This window comes from Dendrobates tinctorius, unplaced genomic scaffold (genome assembly GCF_039654945.1).
Source record: "Dendrobates tinctorius isolate UK_male_01 unplaced genomic scaffold, ASM3965494v1 ptg000173l, whole genome shotgun sequence".
Classification (NCBI taxonomy): Eukaryota; Metazoa; Chordata; class Amphibia; order Anura; family Dendrobatidae; genus Dendrobates; species Dendrobates tinctorius.
Window position 1 is genome coordinate 6,072,468 of NW_027361840.1, and position 25,684 is coordinate 6,098,151.

Below are 25,684 nucleotides of genomic sequence, written 5' to 3' on the forward strand. Positions count from 1 at the left end.
AGACGCTTCAACAGGTCCAGGTGTGTAATTTCGTGATGTAATTTCCTTAAATAGGTATATGACTAACAGCAAGTGAATGGTTAAAATCATGAACAAACATTTTCACATTAAAAACAAGTGACATAATTACATCTTCATGCTGATTAAAAAAGTAATGAAAGGATCACAACAACCTATTTTCTTCTTATCTTTTCCAAAAATTCTTTTTGCGATGAAGCAAAAAAAATTTTTTTTAAGAATTTTTTTCATTTTTTTTCTTTACAGATAGACAAATCCAACCTATCATTCAGTCCTATTGGATCCTGCGCTTTTAATTTAATTATCCATCTGGCTTCTTGTCTCATCAAGAGTTTATTATGATTACCACCTTGTGGTGGAAATTTTACCATTTCTAAACCAGCAAAGCGTAATAATTCAGGGTTGGAGTTGTGTTTTTCTTGCATATGTTTTATCAAGGGGAAAGACCTTTTTCCTGTACTAATAGAATGATAATGTTCAGGAAATCTTGTTGCAAGTGGTCTAATAGTTTTTCCTATGTAAAAAAATAAACAAGGACAAAACAAGACATATACCACAAATTTACTTTTACAAGAAAGAAAATCTTTTACCCAATGCTGAACAGGTCCGATTTTTAGAGGATTGGAAGTCATATGTAAATGACTTTAATTACAATTACCGCATTTAAAATTCCCTTTCGTGAATTTTTTTGTAACCAATTTTTATCAAGGGGGAGCAAACGATTATGTACTAGAAGATCAGCTATATTATGAGTGCATTTATATGCAAATTGCGGAGCCAAAGTACTAATTTCATTCAAATCTTTGTCAGAGCGTAAAACATGCCAATTTTTTCTAATGGCTGTGTGTATAATCCTGTCGATGGAGCTATGTTTAAAGCTAAAGAAAAATCTCTTTTGTGGATTTATTTCACTATTCATTTGTTTTTTGTGACGTCTGGTGACCCTTTTTAATAAATCACTTTGTGAAATGGCTTTGACTCGTTCGTGAGCTTCATTTACAACACCAATAGGATAACCTCTCCTCAACAATCGTGTTTTTAATTCCTCAATTTGTTTATTACAGATGTCATCATTATTGTTCAGTTTCCTTAATCTAACCATCTGACTGAAAGGAAGCCCTTCTTTAGTATGCATGGGGTGTGCACTATTAAAGTGTAGGAGTGAATTAGTCGCGGTTGGTTTTCTATGTACCTTGGTGATCATATTACCATCTACAATATCGATTTTTACATCCAAAAATTCTCTGTTTTTCTGCCCAAACTTTACATATGCGCATATTCATGAGTTTTAATGAGCGGTATCACATGACCGCTGAAGGCAGAAAGAGAGAGCGCGGAGAAGCTGGGGGCTCAAGAGACAGCATCAGGACGGGTAAGTATAGCGATACTCACCTGTCCTGCGTCCATGGCTGCTTGCTGCTGTCTGTCATCTGTCAGTGACTTCAGACAGCAGAGGGCGCAGTGACGTGGTTAGTGCGCGCCGCGCCCCCTGCAATCTGAACGTCACTGACCGATGACGTGGCAGATAGCGATGAGCAGCCATGGACGCAAGAGAGGCGAGTATCTCAGGTGCCAGCAGTGACACCGGCACCTGACACCCAGCGACGGAGAGGTGAGTATGTCATTATTTTAATTTTTACATGCAGCACCAGCAGCAGCAGCACATGGGGGCATAATCTATTAAGCATCTTATGGGGGCAGCATATGGGGGAATAATCTATGGAGCTTCTTATGGGGGCAGCATATGGGGGAATAATCTATGGAGCTTCTTCTGGGGACACCATATGGGGGAATAATCTATGGAGCTTCTTCTGGGGACACCATATGGGGGAATAATCTATGGCGCTTCTTCTGGGACACCATATGGGGGAATAATTTATGGAGCTTCTTAAGCGGGCAGCATATGGGGGAACAATCTATGGAGCCTATGGAGCTTCTTCTGGGGACACCATATGGGGGAATAATCTATGGAGCATTTCCCACCCTAGGCTTATACTTGAGTCAATAAGTTTTCCCAGTTTTTTGTGGCAAAATTAGGGGGGTCGGCTTATACTCAGGTTGGCTTATTCTCGAGTATATACGGTACATGCTGAGATGTGATTGGGGTCTGGAGCTTTAAGAGCACTGGATAATGTATTTTGGTATTTTACAGTGGGAGGTAGACGCAGCAATTAGAGGTTACAGACCTGTATTTGGGGTTATCTCCACAGTGTGTCACGGCACGTGCACAAGTACTTATAGGTGAATGTAAAAACTGTGGTGAATCCAGTCAGAAATACATGTGGTGAATCCTGTCAGGAATACTTTAGATGTGGTGAATCCTGTCAGCAATACTTTAGATGTGGTGAATCCAGTCATACTTTTTCGATGTGGTGAATCCAGTCATAAATACTTTAGATGTGGTGAATCCTGTCAGAAATAGAATGATGTCTGTACAGGTTAGAGGGAACTCAGGCTTTTACGCCTGCAGGAGATCTTGAGGTAAAAACCTCCTCCACGTTTGTTCTGCTCTCCCTGATGGCATCCCTCAGACTAAAGAACATCCTACACTTGCCTGGAAAAACAGCTCCTATTGACCATGTGACTAGGAGCTGGCCAATAGGAGACCGAATTCACATCTCAGCTCCTTACAAAACAATAATTCAGTCATTGTACAGTTTCACCTTTAGATGGCGACAGAACACAGCAAATGAGAAATGCATTGCATCTAAAATGAAGGTGACGAGAAATGGAGAATTACAGCTCACAAATAATGTAGAGAGCCAGTTAGAGAGTGAGCAGTAGTGTACAGAAGCTACTCACAATTCAGTATTACTTAAAGGGACAGACACACTCTGGACTGGGTCACTACACAGTCACATCGGGAGATGTGACCGCTCTACCCGACCTCCGGTGATACACTGGGGGAGATATTACCTCATGTCAGTGTATCACGGAGCTGCACTGAGTTCACCAGAGTTCACCACTACGGTGCTCTCCCTTTACGGCACTACCGCTGTATAAGAACTTTCCCATGCAGCGGTGCCGTGACAGCACGGAGCCGATCAGCTGATACAACATGGGGGTGATTATCTCCTGTCAGTGTATCTCCGGCGACCAGGTAGAGCGGTCACATCTACCGATGTGACTGTTCTACACGTGAGATCGCTGTGGGACAATCTGGGTTACCTTGGACTATGGTGGACAGCAAGTACGTGTTGGTTTATCATTATACATTATTTCTAGAAGAGGGCGTCGGGGATTTGGTGTGCGGTGAGTATAATGGGTTTTAATTTCTATGTGAATATGTATGTATTATAGATCAAGATGTATGTATTATGTGAATAATGAATATGTATGTAATTTTACTTTTATTTTTTAACAGTGAGCACAGGCGCCGGCAGATGATACTACTCTCCCATCAGCGGCACCTGCTGTCACTGTTATCAGTGACACCAGACATAGCCGGATGGGAGCAGTAGTCTCATGAGGGACATGCCTGCTTCACCTCTGCGGGTCACAGTCAGCTGCGGAATCACCCTGACATCTGCCAGCATGATCCCGCAGCGCTGTGACCGACAGTACCGGCATTAGCGTTACCGCACACGCAGACACCCGCACACATCTGCAGACACCAGCACGCACTCACCTGCACACACACAGACACCCGCACACACACAGAGACCCGCACACACAGACACCAGCACACACACACAGACACCAGCACATACTCGCACACACAAAAACCTGCACAAACACGCAGACACCCGCAAGCACACGTAGACACCCGCACACACAAACACCCGCACACACGACGCAGACACCTGCACACACACACACAGACACCCAGACACCAGCGCACACGCAGACACCTGCACACACGCAGACACCCGCACGCACACAGACACCGGCACACACACGCACACACCCGCAGACACCTGCACACACGCAGACACCTGCACACAATCGCATGCATACGTAGACACCCGCACACACAGACACCCGCACACAAATGCAGACACCAGCACACACGCAGACATCCGCACACACGTAGACACCTGCACACACACGCAGACACCCTCACGCACACAGACCACACACAGACACCAACACACACAGACACCTGCACAAAGACACCCGCACACACATGCAGACACCCACACACACATGCAGACACCTGCACACATGCAGACACACACCCACAGACACCCGCACACACGCAGGCACAGCTCCATTTCTGGTCACAGTGTACTCATACATGTCGGCGCGTATGTGATGACGCTATCGGGTACGCGGCAGTCCAGGGTGGGCGGACGCAGTCGGAGCTGCGCAGCTGTCAGGGAATGATGGCCGTGCACAATTCCGAGAAAGCTCCCGGGCTCCGACACCGATGTTGTCACGCTCACCTCCTCCCCGGCACCTGGCATGCTCACCTCTCTGGCTCTGGTCTGCTCTGCGGCGTCTGCGGCCGCTGTCCCGACCGCCGCTGTCTCTGCTACCTCTGCCCGGGGCTCTCCATCTGCCGATGCCGCAGCTCCACCGCTTGCGGCGCCTTCGGTCCCCGCCGCCTCCCGTGTCTCCATGCCGTCTGGGCCTCTCCAGCGCGTCCGCTCCTCTCGCTCCGCCCCCTCTGCTGGCACCTGTCAATCATCCCTCTGGCGGCCGGCTCCTGCTCCTTCACACAGGCGTACTGTTAGATACGCCCCCTAGACCTGGCATCCTATCTCCTGGTCCCATGGTTCAGCTGCACTCTGACCCGGAAGTCCTCTAGCATGTCCTATATCAGGCAGTCTCACCCTCTGCTCACTGCCTATCATTTGTGGTATCGGGTCCACGCGCTCCTGCGTTCCTCTTCGTTCCTGCGCTGTCTACCTCTCCGTGGCCTCTGCTGTTCTTCCTGTTTGTGACTTTCCTGTGTTCCCTCCTAGATCCAGTCCGCTCCTGCTTCCGTCCTCCTGCTCCGGTGTCCTGTCCTGTACCGGTTCCTGCCTGCCGCCATTGCCAGTCTCGTCTGCCGTCCATCACCATTACCGCAGTCTCAGCAACCATCCCTGTGGCCGTCGTCATCTCTCATCTGGTCGTCTGTATTTCCCTGCTTGCTTACTTACCCGGTTGTTCCTAGGTATCAGCTTCCGCGGCGATAGTCTTCCTTGGGTCTGCCCCTAACGCTCCCTGTATAGGGGGTGGTCCACCTGGTTCAGCTCGCCCGAGGGAGGTTCGTCATCGCGGTCCTGAGGGTTCACTCCGGAGGTCCCCCAATCTCACAGTATAGTCAGGCCATGGACCCCACTGGTACCCCGACCCCGACCCAAAAGGAACTACTGTTCCTACGAGAGAATCAGATGAGGATAATGTCCTTCCTCAAGTCTATGGAGTCTCGTCTGTCCTCCCTTCGGTCCTCAGATCCCACCAGCGCCTCCCAAATGGCGGGTCTCCAGAGGGAGCTCGCTCAGCAGCGCGACACTCAGGCACATATTTTAAATTATATGGCCTCGGTGGATAACCGTCTCCTGGCCCTCCAGTCCGCAGCCTCTGCTCCGGTCCAGGCGGCAACCCCCCACCCCGTCTGGCGAGACCTCCACGGTATAATGGGGATCCCAAATTATGCAGAGGGTTCCTAAACCAATGCCTGCTCAACTTCGAGCTGTCTTACCCGCAGTACCCTACGGATCGGGCCAAGGTGGCCTTTGTTGTATCTCATTTGGAGGGGGAGGCTCTAGCTTGGGTAAATCCTCTCTGGGAGCGAGACGATCCCATTGTCTCCCAAATCTCCAATTTTTTAGACACCTTTCGGAAGGTGTTTGATGAACCGGGATGTTTGGCCTCCACTACCGAAGCGTTGTTTAATCTCCAACAGGGCACTCTCTCGGTAGGCCAGTACGCCATACGCTTTCGCACCCTATCCTCTGAACTGGGGTGGAATAACGAGGCCTTGTTAGGGGCTTTTTGGCGGGGGCTCTCTGGCCGAATCAAAGACGAGCTGGCGGGACGAGATACTCCAGCCTCCTTGGAGGATTTGATCTCCTTGGCCACCCGTATCGACCTCCGCTTTCAGGAGCGATCCCGAGAGGCTGCTAGAGAGAGGAGGCCTCGCATCCTGCCAGCCGCTCGTAGACCACCCCGCTCCCACTCAGTGACGTCCTCGACGGCTTCTGCACCGGAACCATGCAAGTGGATCATCTCAAGCTGGTGGAGGAGCGTCGGAGAGAGAGGATTGATCAGGGGCTCTGTTTCTATTGTGGGAGTGCATCCCACTTCCTCCGTTCATGTCCCATACGCCTGGGAAACGCCTCCGCCTAGGTCAGGTAAGAGAGGCCTCCCTAGGTGATTGTGATTCCTCTCTACCCCTGATTCTTTCCGTTCTTTTGCATGTAGGCTCCAAACGATCTTCTGAGTGGGCCTACATTGATTCGGGTGCTGCCGGCAATTTTATTCAGTTTGAGGCGGTTAAAAGACTTCGGATCCCTGACCGATCCCTGGAGACTCCTCGGCAGATTGCTTCGGTCGACGGTCGACCCCTGCGGATGTCCGTCACTCAGGTCACTGAAGAAGTGGAACTGCAGATTGGAGCCTTACACCGAGAGAGGATAGTCTTTTATGTTCTGCCTTCGTTATCTCACACCATCCTCTTGAGCCTGCCCTGGTTAAGGACTCATGAGCCTGTTGTGGATTGGCGCTCTGGAGACATCCTGCGTTGGGGACAGTCGTGTCAAGCCGAATGTCTGTCTGCCGTTCAACCGAAGAACGTCATGCCTTCCGCTCTAGTCCCTACAGGATTACCTTTGGCCTATTGGGCCTTCGCGGACGTCTTCAGCAAGAAGGGGGCGGAGGTTCTGCCCCCGCATCGGCCCTATGATTGCCCGAACGACCTGGTCTCTGGCTCTACTCCACCCCGTGGTCGGATCTATCCTCTATCTCCCTCCGAGACCCAGGCTATGACCGAATACATCCAAGAGAACCTGGCCAGAGGTTTCATTCGCAAATCATCTTCACCGGCAGGAGCAGGGTTCTTTTTCGTCAGGAAGAAGGATGGTTCCCTTCGTCCCTGCATTGATTACCGGGGTCTCAACGATATCACCATCAAAAACAAATATCCGTTGCCTCTCATTCCGGAGCTATTCGACCGTCTACGGGGAGCACGAGTCTTCACTAAACTGGATCTCCGAGGGGCGTATAATCTGATCCGCATTCGCCCCGGAGATGAATGGAAGACCGCCTTCAATACCCGAGACGGCCACTATGAATATTTAGTCATGCCCTTTGGCCTGTGCAATGCTCCCGCGGTATTCCAGGAGTTTGTCAACAACGTCTTTCGAGACTTTTTCTACTCCTGTGTGGTGGTGTATTTGGACGATATCCTTGTGTTCTCCGCGGACCTGGCTTCCCACAGAAAAGACGTTCGCCAAGTCTTACTACGCTTAAGAGAGCAGCGTCTCTACGCCAAACTCGAGAAATGCGCCTTCGAGCAGTCGTCCCTGCCATTCTTGGGATACATCATTTCCGACTCGGGTCTCCGCATGGACCCTGAAAAAGTGTCCGCCGTGCTCAAATGGCCGCGTCCTCAGGGAGTCAAGGCGATCCAACGATTCCTTGGGTTTGCTAATTATTACCGGCAATTCATCCCACACTTTTCTTCTCTGACCGCTCCTATCTCCGCCTTGACCCGTAAAGGAGCCAACCCTCACCTCTGGTCCTCGGAGGCCAAGGATGCTTTTCTGTCTTTGAGACAAGCTTTCGCTTCCGCTCCCGTCCTACATCGTCCTGAAATTAACAAACCATTCATTCTCGAGGTGGACGCGTCAGCCATAGGAGCCGGGGCAGTTCTTTCCCAGAAATCTTCCTCCGGCCGGCTACTCACCTGCAGTTTTTTCTCTAAAATGTTTTCCACCGCCGAGAGAAACTACACTATTGGTGACAGAGAGCTAATCGCCATCAAATTGGCTTTGGAGGAGTGGCGGTATCTCCTGGAAGGAGCTGTTCATCCGTTTAAAATCTACACCGACCACAAGAATCTGGCATACATCCAGTCAGCACAAAGACTTAACCCCCGACAAGCCAGATGGTCGCTGTTCTTTGCCCGGTTCGATTTTGAGCTTCATTTCCGTCCCGGTGACAAGAATCTGAAAGCTGACGCGCTATCCAGGTCTTTTCTGGTCTCCGATACTGAGGAAGAGCAATCACACATCGTAGATCCTGGTAAAGTCATCATGATTGCACCCATTAACCTGACTTCTTTGCCGCCCGGTAAGACCTTTGTGCAAGAGAGCGAGAGAAAGCGAGTGTTACGCTGGGGTCATGCCTCCAAGCTGGCCGGCCATGTGGGTCTCAAGAAGACACTCCTTCTCATCTCTCGTTTTTACTGGTGGCCATCTCTTCTTCAGGATGTCCGAAGTTTTATCGCCTCCTGCCCGTCATGTGCCAGAAACAAAGTTCCTCGGCATCTACCGTCTGGTCTCTTGCACCCGCTTCCGATTCCTTCCGTCCCATGGTGACACATCGCAATGGACTTTGTAACTGAACTGCCACGATCTTCTGGTCACACCGTCATCTTAGTTGTGGTGGATCGATTTTCCAAAATGGCCCACTTTATTCCGTTGCCAGGGTTACCCTCCGCACCAGAATTAGCAAGGATTTTCGTCACCCATATCTTCCGGATTCATGGCTTCCCCAAGCATATCGTTTCCGACAGAGGGGTGCAGTTCACCTCGCAGTTTTGGAGGGCCGTATGCCGTATGATGGAGGTAACGTTGGATTTCTCCTCTTCCTACCATCCTCAGACTAACGGCCAGGCAGAACGAACAAATCAAATTCTCGTGACCTATCTCTGGCATTTTTCCAATGCTCACCGGAACGACTGGTCCAACATGCTCTCATGGGCCGAATTCACCTACAACAATCACTACAGTGAGTCCTCCTCCAAGTCACCCTTCTTTATTGTCTACGGGCAAAATCCAGGTGTTCCTTTGCCGATACGTCCTGTCTCGGGTGTGCCGGCGGCCGATCTTCTGACCGAGTTCTCCAGGGTCTGGCAGACCAAAACCGCGCTTGATCAGGCTCAAGGCCGGATCAAGAGACATGCCGATAAGAGACGCCTGGATTCCCCACGGTACCAGCCCGGAGATAAAGTATGGCTGTCTTCTAAGTTCGTCCGCCTGAAGCAACCCTCGTATAAACTGGGTCCTCGGTATATAGGTCCGTTTGAAGTCTCGGCCCGTATCAACGATGTGGCCTACAAGCTGAAACTTCCCGCTTCGCTCAGGATTCCAAATTATTTTCATGTCTCTCTCTTAAAGCCTGTCGTACTTAACCGCTTTCACCCCACCACCGGCTGTCCTCCTCCGCCTGTATCTGCACAAGATGTCTTTGAAGTCAAAGACATTCTCGCAATGAAAAAGTCCAGAGGTAAGACCCTCTTCTTAATTGATTGGAAGGGTTTCAGTCCAGAGGAGAGATCTTGGGAGCCTCGGGAAAACATTCAGGCTCCTCGTATCTTGGCCAGATTCCTTTCCGGTCTTAAGAAGAGGGGGCGTAAGGAGGGGGGTACTGTCACGCTCACCTCCTCCCCGGCGCCTGGCACGCTGACCTCTCCGGCTCTGGTCCGCTCTGCTGTCCCGACCGCCGCTGTCTCTGCTACCTCTGCCCGGGGCTCTCCATCTGCCGATGCCGCAGCTCCATCGCTTGCGGCGCCTTCGGTCCCCGCCGCCTCCCTTGTCTCCATGCCATCTGGGCCTCTCCGGCGCGTCCGCTCCTCTCGCTCCGCCCCCTCTGCTGGCACCTGTTAATCATCCCTCCGGCGGCCGGCTCCTGCACACAGGCGTACTGTTAGATATGCCCCCTAGACCTGGCATCCTATCTCCTGGTCCCATGGTTCAGCTGCACTCTGACCCGGAAGTCCTCTAGCATGTCCTATATCAGGCAGTCTCACCCTGTGCTCACTGCCTGACTATCATTTGTGGTATCGGGTCCACGCGCTCCTGCGTTCCTCTTCATTCCTGCGCTGTCTACCTCTCCGTGGTCTCCGCTGTTCTGCCTGTTTGTGACTTTCCTGTGTTCCCTCCTAGATCCAGTCCGCTCCTGCTTCCGTCCTCCTGCTCTGGTGTCCTGTCCTGTACCGGTTCCTGCCTGCCGCCATTGCCAGTTTCGTCTGCCGTCCATCACCATTCCTGCAGTCTCAGCAACCATCCCTGTGGCCGTCGTCATCTCTCATCTGGTCGCCTGTATTTCCCTGCTTGCTTACTTACCCGCCTGTTCCCAGGTATCAGCTTCCGCGGCGATAGTCTCCCTTGGGTCTGCCCCTAACACTCCCTGTATAGGGGGTGGTCCACCTGGTTCAGCTCGCCCGAGGGAGGTTCGTCGTCGCAGTCCTGAGGGTTCACTCTGGAGGTCCCCAATCTCACAGATGTGTGCACCACAGGCCCACAGCGCACAGCACATTAGTGTACGATGGGGCCTGGTGAGCAGAACCACAAGAGACGGGGCCCTGCGGGCTCCCCTGTGTGCCGCTGCTCATCAGGCCCCATACAGCAGATAGGGCAGTAATGCCCTGATGGCGGCCCGGGCCACACGTCAGGGCTGAGAAGGAAGGAGCGCTGTTTCTGGGAGGTAAAATGAGCAAATAAAGTGCAGTAGAAGATTAGCTCTTATCGTTACGCCGCTCCTCGTGCGGTGTCAGAGATGAGGCGGATATATTCTTCGGGGTGCTGTGATTACAGCGATGCTGGATGTCTATGGCTTCTATGTTTTGCTGCTGTCACACACTAGACATGCTCGGAGAGCTGTCACTTTTGTTGGAGATTTCTTGTGACTGTTTCGGGGGATAATATTTAGTGATCGCTTTTTCTTCAGATTTATCAAATGCAAAACAGAAACTCATTTATTGTTTTTATATGTTATTTTGCGGTAAAAGTGACGACAGCGATTTATTCTTCGGGTCAGTATGATTGTAGCGGTAAAACATTTATATCTTTTTACGCTTTGCTACTTTTACACATTAAAATCATATTTTGCAAAAATCAATGAGTTTCTCCGCCGCCTCCTTCTGAGAGCTGCGACTTCTTTGTGTGTCGCTGAATGGCCGTATTGGGGCGATTTGGCGGTTTCGTGTGTGGATTGTATCATTTCTGTCCTTCCATATCACTGTGGACGCCGTTTTCTTATATTGCTGGTGTTGTTGTCGCCTCTGTGTGAACATTTTACCTCAGCACTGCTGCTGGCTCAGGGCAGTGTTCCCTTATCCAACATGGCTGCCGCGGCGTCAGTCGCCCTATGAGCAGCACTGACCGGGTCCTGAGGTGCTGAGGAGAGTCCTATGGCCGGGGCTGGTGATGTCATGGCCGGGGGTCTCCCAGGCTCGGCTCACGCCCCTCTCTGTCTAGTGGCCCCTTCCCCCTCAGTTTGGCCTTGTGTTCCTACCTCCAGGCCTCTCTTCTGAGCCCCCGACCACTTGTCTTCCGGCGTCAGGGCTTGGTGAGTGTTCTCACGGTGCGGCTTCTCACACTGCTCGCCTTCCCTTCCTGCGGTTGTGTTCCTCTCACTGTCTGCACAGCTGATGTCGCTCTGTCTGGTGGCGCTGACCTCTGTCCACACAGTCACTATGGAGCCGCCATCCACACTGGCTTGTAGTCTGTGCCCCGGGTGCCATGTCTTCTGCTGAGGAGGCTCCGGAGGAGGACGGTCCCCAGGATCAGTGCGAGCCTCGTCCTCTGTCTATAGAAGGGCCGAGAGTTACTGGACAGGCGCCTTGAAAAAGTCTTCATTCCCCGGGAACTTCTCCTCAGCTCTCACATTACACCCACAAACCTCTATGGATTCTATTGGGATTTTCTATGATACAAAGAAAAGGAAATAATACAGGAAGGATTAAGAATTATTCTACAACTATAAACCCGAACATTGTGCCGTGCATTAGTATTCAGCCCCTTAGTCAGTACTTCATAGGACCACCTTACCCTGCAGTCTTCTGGGGTCTGTCTCTCCACCTTTCTCTGCAGTCTTTTGGAGTCTGTCTCTCCTTTCTCTGCAGTCTTTTGGGGTCTGTCTCTCCTTTCTCTGGAGTCTTTTGGGGTCTGTCTCTCCTTTCTCTGGAGTCTTTTGTGGTCTGTCTCTCCCACCTTTCTCTGCAGTCTTTTGGGGTCTGTCTCTCCACCTTTCTCTGCAGTCTTGTGGGATCTCTCTCCCTCTTTTCTCTGCAATCTTTTGGGGTCTGTCTCTCCCACCTTTCTCTGCAGTCTTTTGGGGTCTGTCTCTCCCCCTTTCCCTGCAGTCTTTTGGGGTCTGTCTCTCCACCTTCTCTGCAGTCTTGTGGGATCTCTCTCCCTCTTTTCTCTGCAATCTTTTGGGGTCTGTCTCTCCCACCTTTCTCTGCAGTCTTTTGGGGTCTGTCTCTCCCCCTTTCTCTGCAGTCTTTTGGCATCTGTCTCTTCCTTCTTTCTCTTCAGTCTTGTGGGGTCTCTCTCCCTCTTTTCTCTGCAGTCTTTTGGGGTCTGTCTCTCCCACCTTTCTCTGCAGTCTTTTGGAGTCTGTCTCTCCTTTCTCTGCAGTCTTTTGGGGTCTGTCTCTCCTTTCTCTGGAGTCTTTTGTGGTCTGTCTCTCCCACCTTTCTCTGCAGTCTTTTGGGGTCTGTCTCTCCACCTTTCTCTGCAGTCTTGTGGGATCTCTCTCCCTCTTTTCTCTGCAATCTTTTGGGGTCTGTCTCTCCCACCTTTCTCTGCAGTCTTTTGGGGTCTGTCTCTCCCCCTTTCCCTGCAGTCTTTTGGGGTCTGTCTCTCCACCTTCTCTGCAGTCTTGTGGGATCTCTCTCCCTCTTTTCTCTGCAATCTTTTGGGGTCTGTCTCTCCCACCTTTCTCTGCAGTCTTTTGGGGTCTGTCTCTCCCCCTTTCTCTGCAGTCTTTTGGCATCTGTCTCTTCCTTCTTTCTCTTCAGTCTTGTGGGGTCTCTCTCCCTCTTTTCTCTGCAGTCTTTTGGGGTCCGTCTCTCCCACCTTTCTCTGCAGTCTTTTGGTGTCTGTCTCTCCACCTTTCTCTGCAATCTTTTGGGGTCTGTCTCTCCCACCTTTCTCTGCAGTCTTTTGGGGTCTGTCTCTCCACCTTTCTCTGCAGTCTTTTGGGGTCTGTCTCTCCACCTTCTCTGCAGTCTTGTGGGATCTCTCTCCCTCTTTTCTCTGCAATCTTTTGGGGTCTGTCTCTCCCACCTTTCTCTGCAGTCTTTTGGGGTCTGTCTCTCCCCCTTTCTCTGCAGTTTTTTGGCATCTGTCTCTTCCTTCTTTGCAGTCTTGTGGGGTCTCTCTCCTTCTTTTCTCTGCAGTCTTTTGGGGTCTGTCTCTCCCACCTTTCTCTGCAGTCTTTTTGGGTCCGTCTCTCCCACCTTTCTCTGCAGTCTTTTGGTGTCTGTCTCTCCACCTTTCTCTGCAATCTTTTGGGGTCTGTCTCTCCCACCTTTCTCTGCAGTCTTTTGGGGTCTGTCTCTCCCACCTTTCTCTGCAGTCTTTTTGGGTCTGTCTCTCCTTTCTCTGCAGTCTTTTGGGGTCTGTCTCTCCTTTCTCTGCAGTCTTTTGGGGTCTGTCTCTCCACCTTCCTTTGCAGTCTTTTGGGGTCTGTCTCTCCCCCTTTCTCTGCAGTCTTTTGGGGTCTGTCTCTCCCCTTTTGCTGAAGTCTTTTGGGGTCTGTCTCTCATCTTCTTTTGGGGTCTGTCTCTCCCCAGTTTGGGGTCTGTCTCTCCTTTCTCTGGAGTCTTTTAGGCCTGTCTGTCCACCTTTTGGGGTCTGTCTCTCCTTTCTCTGCAGTCTTTTGGGGTCTGTCTCTCCACATTTCTCTGCAGTCTTTTGGGGTCTGTCTCTCCACCTGAGGCTGAGTGCACACGTGCTTTTTGGCCCTGCGGATTTCTTCCATTTTTGATGCGGTTTTCCCCCTGCGGATTTGGTGACAGGGGAGATGGAAAACCGCACAAAAGAAGTAACATGCTGCGGATTTTGTATCGCGGAAAAATCCGCAGCGTCTGCACAGCGGTTTTTTTTTTACATTGATTTTAAGGCTACTGTACATCACAATGCAGAAATGCAACGTTTCTGCGCGGTAAAATCCGCTGCGGAACCGCTGCAAATCTGCATCGTGTGCACACAGCCTGACTCTGGAGTCTTTTGGGGTCTGTCTCTCCCACCTTTCTCTGCAGTCTTTTGGGGTCTGTCTCTCCCCCTTTCTCTGCAGTCTTTTGAGGTCTGTCTCTCCCACCTTGCTCTGCAGTCTTTTGAGGTCTGTCTCTCCACCTTCCTATGCAGTCTTTTGGGGTCTGTCTCTCCCCCTTTCTCTGCAGTCTTTTGTGGTCTGTCTCCACCTTCCTCTGCAGTCTTTTGAGGTCTGTCTCTCCCTCCTTTCTCGGCAGTCTATAGGGGTCTGTCTCTCCACCTTTCCCTGCAGTCTATAGGGGTCTGTCTCTCACCTTTCTCTGCAGTCTTTTGGGGTCTGTCTCGCCCACCTTTCTCTGCAATCTTTTGGCATCTGTCTCTCCCACATTTCTCTGCAGTCTTTTGGGGTCTGTCTCTCCTTTCTCTGCAGTCTTTTGGGGTCTGTCTCTCCTTTCTCTGCAGTCTTGTGGGGTCTGTCTCTCCACCTTTCCCTGCAGTCTTTTGAGGTCTGTCTCTCCCAACTTTGCCTGCAGTCTTTTGGGGTCTGTCTCTCCCACTTTCTCTGCAGTCTTGTGGGGTCTGTCTCTCCACCTTTCCCTGCAGTCTTTTTCTTGGGGTCTGTCTCTCCACCTTTCTCTGCAGTCTTTTGGAGTCGGTCTCTTCTTACTCTGCAGTCTTTTGGGGTCTGTCTCTCCTTTCTCTGCAGTCTTTTGGGGGCTATCTCTCCACCTTTCTCTGCAGTCTTTTGGGGTCCGTCTATCCACCTTTCTCTGGAGTCTTTTGGGGTCTGTCTCGCCACTTTTCTCTGCAGTCTTTTGGGGTCTGTCTCTCCACCTTTTTCTTGAGTCTTTTGGGGTCTGTCTCTCCCACCTTTCTCTGCAGTCTTTTGGGGTCTGTCTCTCCCACCTTTCTCTGCAGTCTTTTGGGGTCTGTCTCTCCCCCTTTCTCTGCAGTCTTTTGGCGTCTGTCTCTTCCTTCTTTCTCTGCAGTCTTGTGGGGTCTCTCTCTCTTTTCTCTGCAGTCTTTTGTGGTCTGTCTCTCCACCTTTCTCTGCAGTCTTGTGGGATCGCTCTCCCTCTTTTCTCTGCAATCTTTTGGGGTCTGTCTCTCCCACCTTTCTCTGCAGTCTTTTGGGGTCTGTCTCTCCCCCTTTCTCTGCAGTCTTTTGGCGTCTGTCTCTTCCTTCTTTCTCTGCAGTCTTGTGTGGTCTCTCTCTCTTTTCTCTGCAGTCTTTTGTGGTCTGTCTCTCCCACCTTTCTCTGCAGTCTTGTGGGGTCTCTCTTCCTTCTTTCTCTTCTGTCTTGTGGGGTCTCTCTCCCTCTTTTCTCTGCAGTCTTTTGGGGTCTGTCTCTCCCACCTTTCTCTGCAGTCTTTTTGGGTCCGTCTCTCCCACCTTTCTCTGCAGTCTTTTGGTGTCTGTCTCTCCACCTTTCTCTGCAATCTTTTGGGCTCTGTCTCTCCCACCTTTCTCTGCAGTCTTTTGGGGTCTGTCTCTCCACCTTTCTCTGCAGTCTTTTGGGGTCTGTCTCTCCACCTTCTCTGCAGTCTTGTGGGATCTCTCTCCCTCTTTTCTCTGCAATCTTTTGGGGTCTGTCTCTCCCACCTTTCTCTGCAGTCTTTTGGGGTCTGTCTCTCCCCCTTTCTCTGCAGTTTTTTGGCATCTGTCTCTTCCTTCTTTCTCTGCAGTCTTGAGGGGTCTCTCTCCCTCTTTTCTCTGCAGTCTTTTGGGGTCTGTCTCTCCCACCTTTCTCTGCAGTCTTTTTGGGTCCGTCTCTCCCACCTTTCTCTGCAGTCTTTTGGTGTCTGTCTCTCCACCTTTCTCTGCAATCTTTTGGGGTCTGTCTCTCCCACCTTTCTCTGCAGTCTTTTGGGGTCTGTCTCTCCCACCTTTCTCTGCAGTCTTTTTGGGTCTGTCTCTCCTTTCTCTGCAGTCTTTTGGGGTCTGTCTCTCCTTTCTCTGCAGTCTTTTGGGGTCTGTCTCTCCACCTTCCTTTGCAGTCATTTGGGGTCTGTCTCTCCCCCTTTCTCTGCAGTCTTTTGGGGTCTGTCTCTCCCCTTTTGCTGAAGTCTTTTGGGGTCTGTCTCTCATCTTCTTTTGGGGTCTGTCTCTCCCCAGTTTGGGGTCTGTCTCTCCTTTCTCTGCAGTCTTTTGGGGTCTGTCTCTCCTTTCTCTGCAGTCTTTTGGAGTCTGTCTCTCCTTTCTCTGGAGTCTTTTAGGCCTGTCTGTCCACCTTTTGGGGTCTGTCTCTCCTTTCTCTGCAGTCTTTTGGGGTCTGTCTCTCCACATTTCTCTGCAGTCTTTTGGGGTCTGTCTCTCCACCTGAGGCTGAGTGCACACGTGCTTTTTGGCCCTGCGGATTTCTTCCATTTTTGATGCGGTTTTCCCCCTGCGGATTTGGTGACAGGGGAGATGGAAAACCGCACAAAAGAAGTAACATGCTGCGGATTTTGTATCGCGGAAAAATCTGCAGCGTCTGCACAGCGGTTTTTTTTTTACATTGATTTTAAGGCTACTGTACATCACAATGCAGAAATGCAACGTTTCTGCGCGGTAAAATCCGCTGCGGAACCGCTGCAAATCTGCATCGTGTGCACACAGCCTGACTCTGGAGTCTTTTGGGGTCTGTCTCTCCCACCTTTCTCTGCAGTCTTTTGGGGTCTGTCTCTCCCACCTTTCTCTGCAGTCTTTTGGGGTCTGTCTCTCCCCCTTTCTCTGCAGTTTTTTGGCATCTGTCTCTTCCTTCTTTCTCTGCAGTCTTGTGGGGTCTCTCTCCCTCTTTTCTCTGCAGTTCTTTTGGGGTCTGTCTCTCCCACCTTTCTCTGCAGTCTTTTGGTGTCTGTCTCTCCACTTTTCTCTGCAGTCTTTTGGGGTCTGTCTCTCCCACCTTTCTCTGCAGTCTTTTTGGGTCCGTCTCTCCCACTTTTCTCTGCAGTCTTTTGGTGTCTGTCTCTCCACCTTTCTCTGCAATCTTTTGGGGTCTGTCTCTCCCACCTTTCTCTGCAGTCTTTTTGGGTCCGTCTCTCCCACTTTTCTCTGCAGTCTTTTGGTGTCTGTCTCTCCACCTTTCTCTGCAATCTTTTGGGGTCTGTCTCTCCACCTTTCTCTGCAGTCTTTTGGGATCTGTCTCTCCACCTTTCTCTGCAGTCTTTTAGGGGTCTGTCTCTCCCCCTTTCTCTGCAGTCTTTTGGGGTCTGTCTCTCCACCTTTCTCTGCAGTTGTGAGGGATGAGGGAGACTCCATTTTGGATTTATTAATTCAGGCCCAGTATATTGTCCAGAGATCTTCCTCCACTTATGAAGTGGCCCCCACCCTTGGGAGAAGTACGGAAATCCCCAAAACAACGGAACTTATGCCAAATGGCCCCCCGTAGGCAGACTGAAATATAAGGCAGCACCTCCCCATAGGCAGACTAATGTAAGGCAGCACCCCCCCATAGGCAGACTAATGTAAGGCAGCACCCCCCCATAGGCAGACTGAAATATAAGGCACCACCCCCCGTAGGCAGTCTGTAATGTAAGGCAGCACCCCCCTATAGGCAGACTGTAATGTTAGGCAGCACCCCCCTATAGGCAGACTGTAATGTTAGGCAGCACCCCCCCTCCATAGGCAGTCTGTAATGTAAGGCAGCACCCCCCGTAGGCAGTCTGTAATGTAAGGCAGCACCCCCCTATAGGCAGACTGTAATGTTAGGCAGCACCCCCCCTCCATAGGCAGACTGTAATGTAAGGCAGCACCCCCCGTAGGCAGACTGTAATGTAAGGCAGCACCCCCCTATAGGCAGACTGTAATGTTAGGCAGCACCCCCCTATAGGCAGACTGTAATGTTAGGCAGCACCCCCCCTCCATAGGCAGTCTGTAATGTAAGGCAGCACCCCCCGTAGGCAGTCTGTAATGTAAGGCAGCACCCCCCTATAGGCAGACTGTAATGTTAGGCAGCACCCCCCCTCCATAGGCAGACTGTAATGTAAGGCACCACCCCCCGTAGGCAGACTGTAATGTAAGGCAGCACCCCCCGTAGGCAGTCTGTAATGTAAGGCAGCACCCCCCTATAGGCAGACTGTAATGTTAGGCAGCACCCCCCCTCCATAGGCAGTCTGTAATGTAAGGCAGCACTCCCCATAGGCAGACTGTAATGTTAGGCAGCACCCACCCCCTTAGGCAGACTGTAATGTAAGGCAGCACCCCCCCGTTGGCAGTCTGTTAGGTAAGGCAGCACCCCCCATAGGCAGACTGTAATGTTAGGCAGCAGCCCCCCCCCATAGGCAGTCTGTAATGTAAGGCAGCCCCCCCCCCATAGGCAGTCTGTAATGTTAGGCAGCACCCCCCCCATAGGCAGACTGTAATGTTAGGCAGCACCCCCCCCATAGGCAGTCTGTAATGTAAGGCAGCACCCCCCATAGGCAGACTGTAATGTAAGGCCCCCCCATAGGCAGCCTTTGTATTATAATGCACCTCCATAAAAAAAAAAATACCTCTCTTCCTCCAACCTCCTGCGCTGCTCTTATCTCCTGCTCTTCTCCTGACAGCGGGCGCCAGGCAGTGACATCATTGCACCCACTGTCAGTGTCTGCATCAGATGCTGAGAGGGAGATGATGGGAGAAGGAGCGCTCGTCAATGCGTTCAGTTGTATTGGCTGGATGCTGGTGCAAGAAAGCTCTTTTGTGCATGCCACACAAGAGAGGGGTGGGGTCTCTCAAACCATGCTAGGAAGGAAAAAACGGATTAAAAACACATGTGACATGCACAAATATGAACAAGTCGGTAAGACAACGTTCACACCACCCACTAACTGAGACACAACAAAAATACTCTGCAGTAAAATATATGACAGTAATCAGCAAGTGCCAGATAACAAATACAGGGTATTTAGTCGATACGTTTTTTGCAAAAAAATGTATACCAAGCTGCTTCTCCGCAGTCCCATATACCCATCATAATGTACATATCCTCCATCCCATAGTCCCGTGCCCATATACCCATCACACATATCCGCCATCCCATTGTCCCGTGCCCATATACCTGTCATACATATCCTCCACCCCATAGTCCAGTGCCCATATACCCATCATACATATCCGCCATCCCATAGTCCCATGCCCATATACCCGTCATACATATCCGCCATCCCATTGTCCCGTGCCCATATACCTGTCATACATATCCTCCACCCCATAGTCCAGTGCCCATATACCCATCATACATATCCTCCACCCCATAGTCCAGTGCCCATATACCCGTCATACTTATCCTCCATCCCATAGTCCAGTGCCCATATACCCATCATACATATCTGCCATCCCATAGTCCCGTGCCCATATACCCATCATACATATCCGCCATCCCATAGTCCCATGCCCATATACCCGTCATACTTATCCTCCATCCCATAGTCCAGTGCCCATATACCCATCACACATCCTCCATCCCATAGTCCAGTGCCCATATACCCATCACACATCCGCCATCCCATAGTCCCGTGCCCATATACCCATCACACATATCCTCCATCCCATAGTCCAGTGCCCATATACCCATCACACATCCTCCATCCCATAGTCCCGTGCCCATATACCCATCATACATCCTCCATCCCATAGTCCAGTGCCCATATACCCATCACACATCCTCCATCCCATAGTCCAGTGCCCATATACCCATCACACATCCTCCATCCCATAGTCCAGTGCCCATATACCCATCATACATATCTGCCATCCCATAGTCCCGTGCCCATATACCCATCATACATATCCGCCATCCCATAGTCCCATGCCCATATACCCGTCATACTTATCCTCCATCCCATAGTCCAGTGCCCATATACCCATCACACATCCTCCATCCCATAGTCCAGTGCCCATATACCCATCACACATCCGCCATCCCATAGTCCCGTGCCCATATACCCGTCATACATATCCTCCATCCCATAGTCCAGTGCCCATATACCCATCACACATCCTCCATCCCATAGTCCCGTGCCCATATACCCATCATACATATCCTCCATCCCATAGTCCAGTGCCCATATACCCATCACACATCCTCCATCCCATAGTCAACCATTATGACATCATAATGAGGGGCGGGGCTTGATACACACACACTGTTTCCCCCTTATGTAGGTAGGGGCAAAATTGTTTGGTGAATTGGAACGCGCGGGGTTAAAATTTCACCTCACAACATAGCCTAGGACGCTCTCGGGGCCCAGACGTGTGACTTTGCCAAATTTTGTGGCTGTAGCTGCGACGGTGCGGATGCCAATCCCGGACATGGACATACATACACACACACACTTGAGCTTTATATATTAGATATATATATATAGATAGATATTATATAGCCACACACACACATACATGTATATATATTACATAGTCTCCTTTATTATGTATATTGCTGTCCCTTACACAGTGCCCTCTCTTGTTATGTACAGTACCGTCCCTTACATATCGGATTATATAGAGCCCTGTTTTTTATTACATACCGTCCTGTCTTGTTAGCTGTATAATGCAATGATCGCTGATTAAGCATGGGAAAGCTTCCTTTCTAATGGAGGAGCTGATGGACTGGTAGTTTGGTCACTGGCTCCTCGATCAGCAGTCATTTTATATCTAAAAAGAGAGGGGACTATGTAATAAAAGAGGGCACTGTAAATAACAAAATTAGCAAGAATACACTATGTATGAGACAGCACTATACATAACAGCAGAGGAAGCTATATAATAAGGGACGGCACCATATATAACTAGAGAGGATGGTACGTAATAAGGGATGGTGTTATACATAATAAAAGAGGAAACTATGTAACTAAGGATGGTGTTATACAGAATTAGTGAGTACACTATATACTAAGGGACTGTGATAGACAAAGTGAGTACACTATATACTAAGGAACTGTGTTAGACATAGTGAGTACACTATCTAATAAGGGACTGTGTTAGACATAATAAGCTATAATAATGTCTTCCTCCACCTTCCCCTGTTCCTAAGGCCATTATAAGTTCCCCTTCTTCCCATCCCAATCCCCCACACCCCTCATTGTCCTCCTCCACTCGCATCCCATTATTGTCCTCTCCCCCACCCCATCATTGCCCTCTTCACCACCTCCATAATTGTCTTCTCCCCCACGACTATCTTTCCTTTCTACCCCACCACTCCCATCATTGCCCATTCCACCACCTCCATCATTTCCTCCTCCTCCTCCACCATGCCCTTTCCACCACCACCTTCATTGCATTCTCCCCCACCACCCCATCATCATTACTTTTTCCCCCACCACCCCATCATTGCCCTCTCCATCACTCCATCATTGCCTTCGCCTTCACCCCATCACTCCCATCATTGCCTGCTCCATCACCCCATCACTCCCATCATTGCCTGCTCCATCACCCCATCACTCCCATCATTGCCTGCTCCATCACCCCATCACTGCCTTCTCCCCATCACTCCCATCATTGCCTGCTCCATCATATAATCACTCCCATCATTGCCTGCTCCATCACCCCATCATTGCCTTCTCCCCATCACCCCCATCATTGCCTGCTCCATCACCCCATCACTCCCATCATTGCCTGCTCCATCACCCCATCACTCCCATCATTGTCTGCTCCATCACCCCCATCATTGCCTGCTCCATCACCCCATCACTCCCATCATTGCCTGCTCCATCACCCCATCACTACCTTCTCCCCATCACTCCCATCATTGCCAGCTCCATCACCCCATCACTCCCATCATTGCCTGCTCCATCACCCCCATCCTTGCCTTCTCTATCACTCCATCACTCCCATCATTGCCTTCTCCCCATCACTCCCTTCTCCCCATCATTGCCTTCTCCATCACCCCATCACTGCCGTCTCTCCATCACTCCCATCATTGCCTTCTCTCCATCACCCCCATCATGACCTTCTCCCATTAGCCCGTCATGGCCTTCTCCCATTACCCCGTCATGGCCTTCTCCCATCACCCCCTCATGGCCTTCTCCCATTACCCCCTCATGGCCTTCTCCCATCACCCCAGGCATCATGGCCTTCTCTCCCCATCACGGTCTTCTCCTCATGTCCCCATCTCCTCCAGGGCCAGGCTAACCTATACACACACAGACATACATACATACATACACAGACATACATACACACACATACATACATACATACATACACAGACATACATACACACACAGACATACATACACACACAGACATACATACACACATAGACATACATACACACACACACAGACATACATACACACACACAGACTTACACAGACACATACATATACACACAGACACCACCTCTCACCTGTCCGCAGCATTGCCCGTGCTTCCTCGCTCTGACACTGCAGCGGCCGCTGAATGATGACGTCATTCAGCGGCGTGCTACTCTCTGTGTCAGTCAGAGACAGGAAGCAGGACGGGTCCTTGCAGCTCCGCTCCTGCTATTCCCTCTTGCAGGCAGTGGAGCTGCTTGGATCGCTCCCTGGCCGCCGCTACACATGAGGGCAATCTGGCCAGGAGCCTCCCGGAGCCTCGGGCCCGGAGAAAACGGCCAGATTGCCCTCATCATTAGCCGCCCTTCAGGGGCCCCCTAGAGGCTCTGGGCCCCGGTGCAGTGCACCGGTTGAACAGACGGTATGTCCGCCCATGTCTGAACCTATGCAATGTGTCTAGGTTGCAACGTCAGGAGTTTAGAAGGCGTAATAAGCTGTGTTTTTTCGGTGGGGACGCCTCTCATACTAGTTCTGTCTGCCTTAAACGAGAAAAGTGTTTTGCTCACACCCTGATCTGTTCCTTGTCTACATTTTCCGCTAAGGCTTTTGTAGATTCAGGAGCAGCTTTGAATCTGATGGGTTTGGACTTTGCTAAACCTTGTGGTTTTCCCATGATACCCCTGCGGACTCCTATCCCTTTGAGGGGTATTGATGCTACCCCTTTGGCGGAGAATAAACCCCAGTTTTGGACGCGGGTCGCCCCGGACCAGCAAGAAAATTGTAAATTTTTGGTGTTGCACAATTTGCATGATACTATTGTTCTGGGGTTTCCTTGGTTGCAAACTCATATTCCTGTTTTGGATTGGAAATCTGTGTCTGTGGTGAGTTGGGGTTGTCAATGTGTTCTTAGTGATGCTCCTGTTTTCTCCAACTCTCCCCAGTCTCATGATATTCCTGACTATTTGGCTGATTTTTCTGATGTATTTAGTGAGAGTAAGTCTGCGTCTTTGCCTCTTCATAGGAGTTATGACTGTGCAATTGAGTTAATGCCCGGGTGTAAATTTCCCAAAGGTCGGCTTTTCAACTTATCGGTACCTGAACATGATGCTATGCGATCTTATATCAAGGAGTCATTGGAGAAGGGTCATATTAGACCATCCTCTTCACCTTTAGGTGCTGGGTTTTTTTTGTGGCCAAGAAAGATGGTTCATTAAGGCCATGTATTGACTATCGTTCCCTTAACAAGATCACTGTTAAATATCAGTACCCGTTACCCCTGATTTCTGATTTATTTTGCAGAGTTAAAAGTGCCTGTTGGTTTACCAAGCTTGACCTCAGGGGGGCGTATAATCTTATTCGCACCAAGCATCGGGATGAATGGAAGATGGTGTTTAATACTCCGGAGGGACATTTTGAGTACCTGGTGATGCCTTTTGGGCTCACTAATGCCCCTTCTGTCTTCCAATCTTTTATGAATGATATTTTCCAGGACTTTGTGGATGTTTTTGATCATTTATCTGGATGATATTTTGGTGTTTTCCAGTGATTGGGATTCTCATGTGGAACATGTCCGGACTGTGTTCTGGATTTTAAGGGAAAATTCTCTGTATGAATCGTAGAATCATAGAATCGTAGAGTTGGAAGGGACCTCCTGGGCCATCTGGTCCAACCCCCTGCGCAAAAGCAGGATTCGCTAAATCATCCCAGACAGATGTCTGTCCAGCCTCTGTTTGAAGACTTCTATTGAAGGAGAACTCGCCACTTCTCGTGGCAGCCTGTTCCACTCATTGATCACTCTGTCAAAAAGTTTTTTCTAATATCTAATCTGTGTCTCCTCCCATTCAGTTTCATCCCATTGCTTCTAGTCTTTCCTTGTGCAAATGAGAATAAAGATGATCCTTCTACAATGTGACAGCCCTTGAGATATTTGTAGACAGCTATTAAGTCTCCTCTCAGTCTTCTCTTCTGCAAGCTAAACATTCCCAAATCCTGCAACCTTTCCTCATAAGACAGGGTTTGCAGACCGGTCACCATTCTGGTCGCTCTTTTCTGAACTTGCTCCAGTTTGTTGATGTCTTTTTTAAAATGTGGCGCCCAAAACTGGACACAGTATTCCAGATGACTTCAATAATGACTTCACGTGATCTAGACTGTATGCTTCTGTTAATACATCCTAGAATTGCATTTGACTTTTTAGCTGCTGCATCACACTGTTGACTCATATTCAGTCTGTGATCTATTAGTATACCCAAGTCTTTTTCACATGTGCTGTTGCTTAGCTTTATTCCTCCCATTCTATATATGCTTTTTTCATATTTTTTGCCTAGATGTAGTACTTTGCATTTTTCCCTGGTAAAAACCATTCTGTTAGTTGCTGCCCACTGCTCCAGTTTACTTATATCTTTTTGAATCCTCTCTCTCTCTTCTCTAGTATTAGCTATCCCTCCTAGCTTTGTGTCATCAGCAAATGTAATCAGTTTACCTCAATTCCTTCATCTAAATCGTTGATCAAGATGTTGAACAATACAGGGCCCAGGACAGAGCCCTGTGGTACCCCACTTGAGACATTCTTCCAACTGGATGTGCAGCCATTTATGACCACTCTTTGGGTCCGATCACTAAGCCAGTTATGAATCCACCTAACAGTTGCCTTGTCCATTCCATGCTTAGCCATTTTTTCTATAAGGATTGTATGAGAGACTTTGTCAAATGCTTTGCTGAAGTCAAGATATACTATATCTACAGCATTTCCCTGATCCACCCAATCAGTGATTCTGTCATAGAAGGAAATTAAGTTAGTCTGACATGACTTAGTAGTTACAAACCCATGCTGACTCTGTTTAATCACTTCATTCTTATCCAGGTACTATACTTACATACATGTTAAGGGATCGAAGTGCCTCTTTGGTGTACAGAGGATTTAATTTTTGGGATTCATTTTGTCCCCGTCTGCTATTGAAATGGACCTGGCCAAGATACAGGCCATTTATGATTGGGTTCAGCCCACTTCTTTGAAGGCTCTCTGGAAGTTTTTGGGTTTTGCTACTTTCTACCATAAATTTATAAGTAATTTTTCTGGTATTGTTAAACCACTGACTGATTTGACCAAAAAGGGCGCTGATGTGGTGAATTAGTCTCCAGAGGCAGTCTCGGCATTTCAGGAGCTTAAGCGGAGATTCACTTCTGCTCCGGTTCTACGGCAAACTGATGTCTCACTCACATTTCAGGTGGAGGTAGATGCTTCTGAGATTGGTGCAGGAGCTGTTTTGTCCCAAAAAGATCCGGTGACTTCTAATGAATCCCTGTGCCTTCTTTTCTCGAAAATTCTCCCCATCTGAACGTAACTATGA

The 25,684-nt window shown here is 49.8% G+C and overlaps 2 protein-coding genes across 2 annotated transcripts in view; one reads left to right on the forward strand and one right to left on the reverse strand.

Annotated features, from left to right (window-relative positions):
• Positions 1-25,684, forward strand: part of LOC141053953 (uncharacterized) — a 357,992-nt gene that overhangs the window by 263,454 nt on the left and 68,854 nt on the right. The gene's annotated exons all lie outside the window — the stretch shown is intronic.
• Positions 7,071-25,684, reverse strand: part of LOC141053980 (uncharacterized) — a 46,485-nt gene continuing 27,871 nt past the window's right edge. Inside the window, exons 2-3 of the mRNA XM_073551127.1 lie at positions 11,946-12,954; positions 7,071-11,820 (exon numbers count right to left, since the gene is read on the reverse strand). Of these exons, the coding sequence (XP_073407228.1) occupies positions 11,722-11,820; positions 11,946-12,954 (1,108 nt within the window). The 3' untranslated portion in view covers positions 7,071-11,721. The remainder of the gene's footprint in view (positions 11,821-11,945; positions 12,955-25,684) is intronic.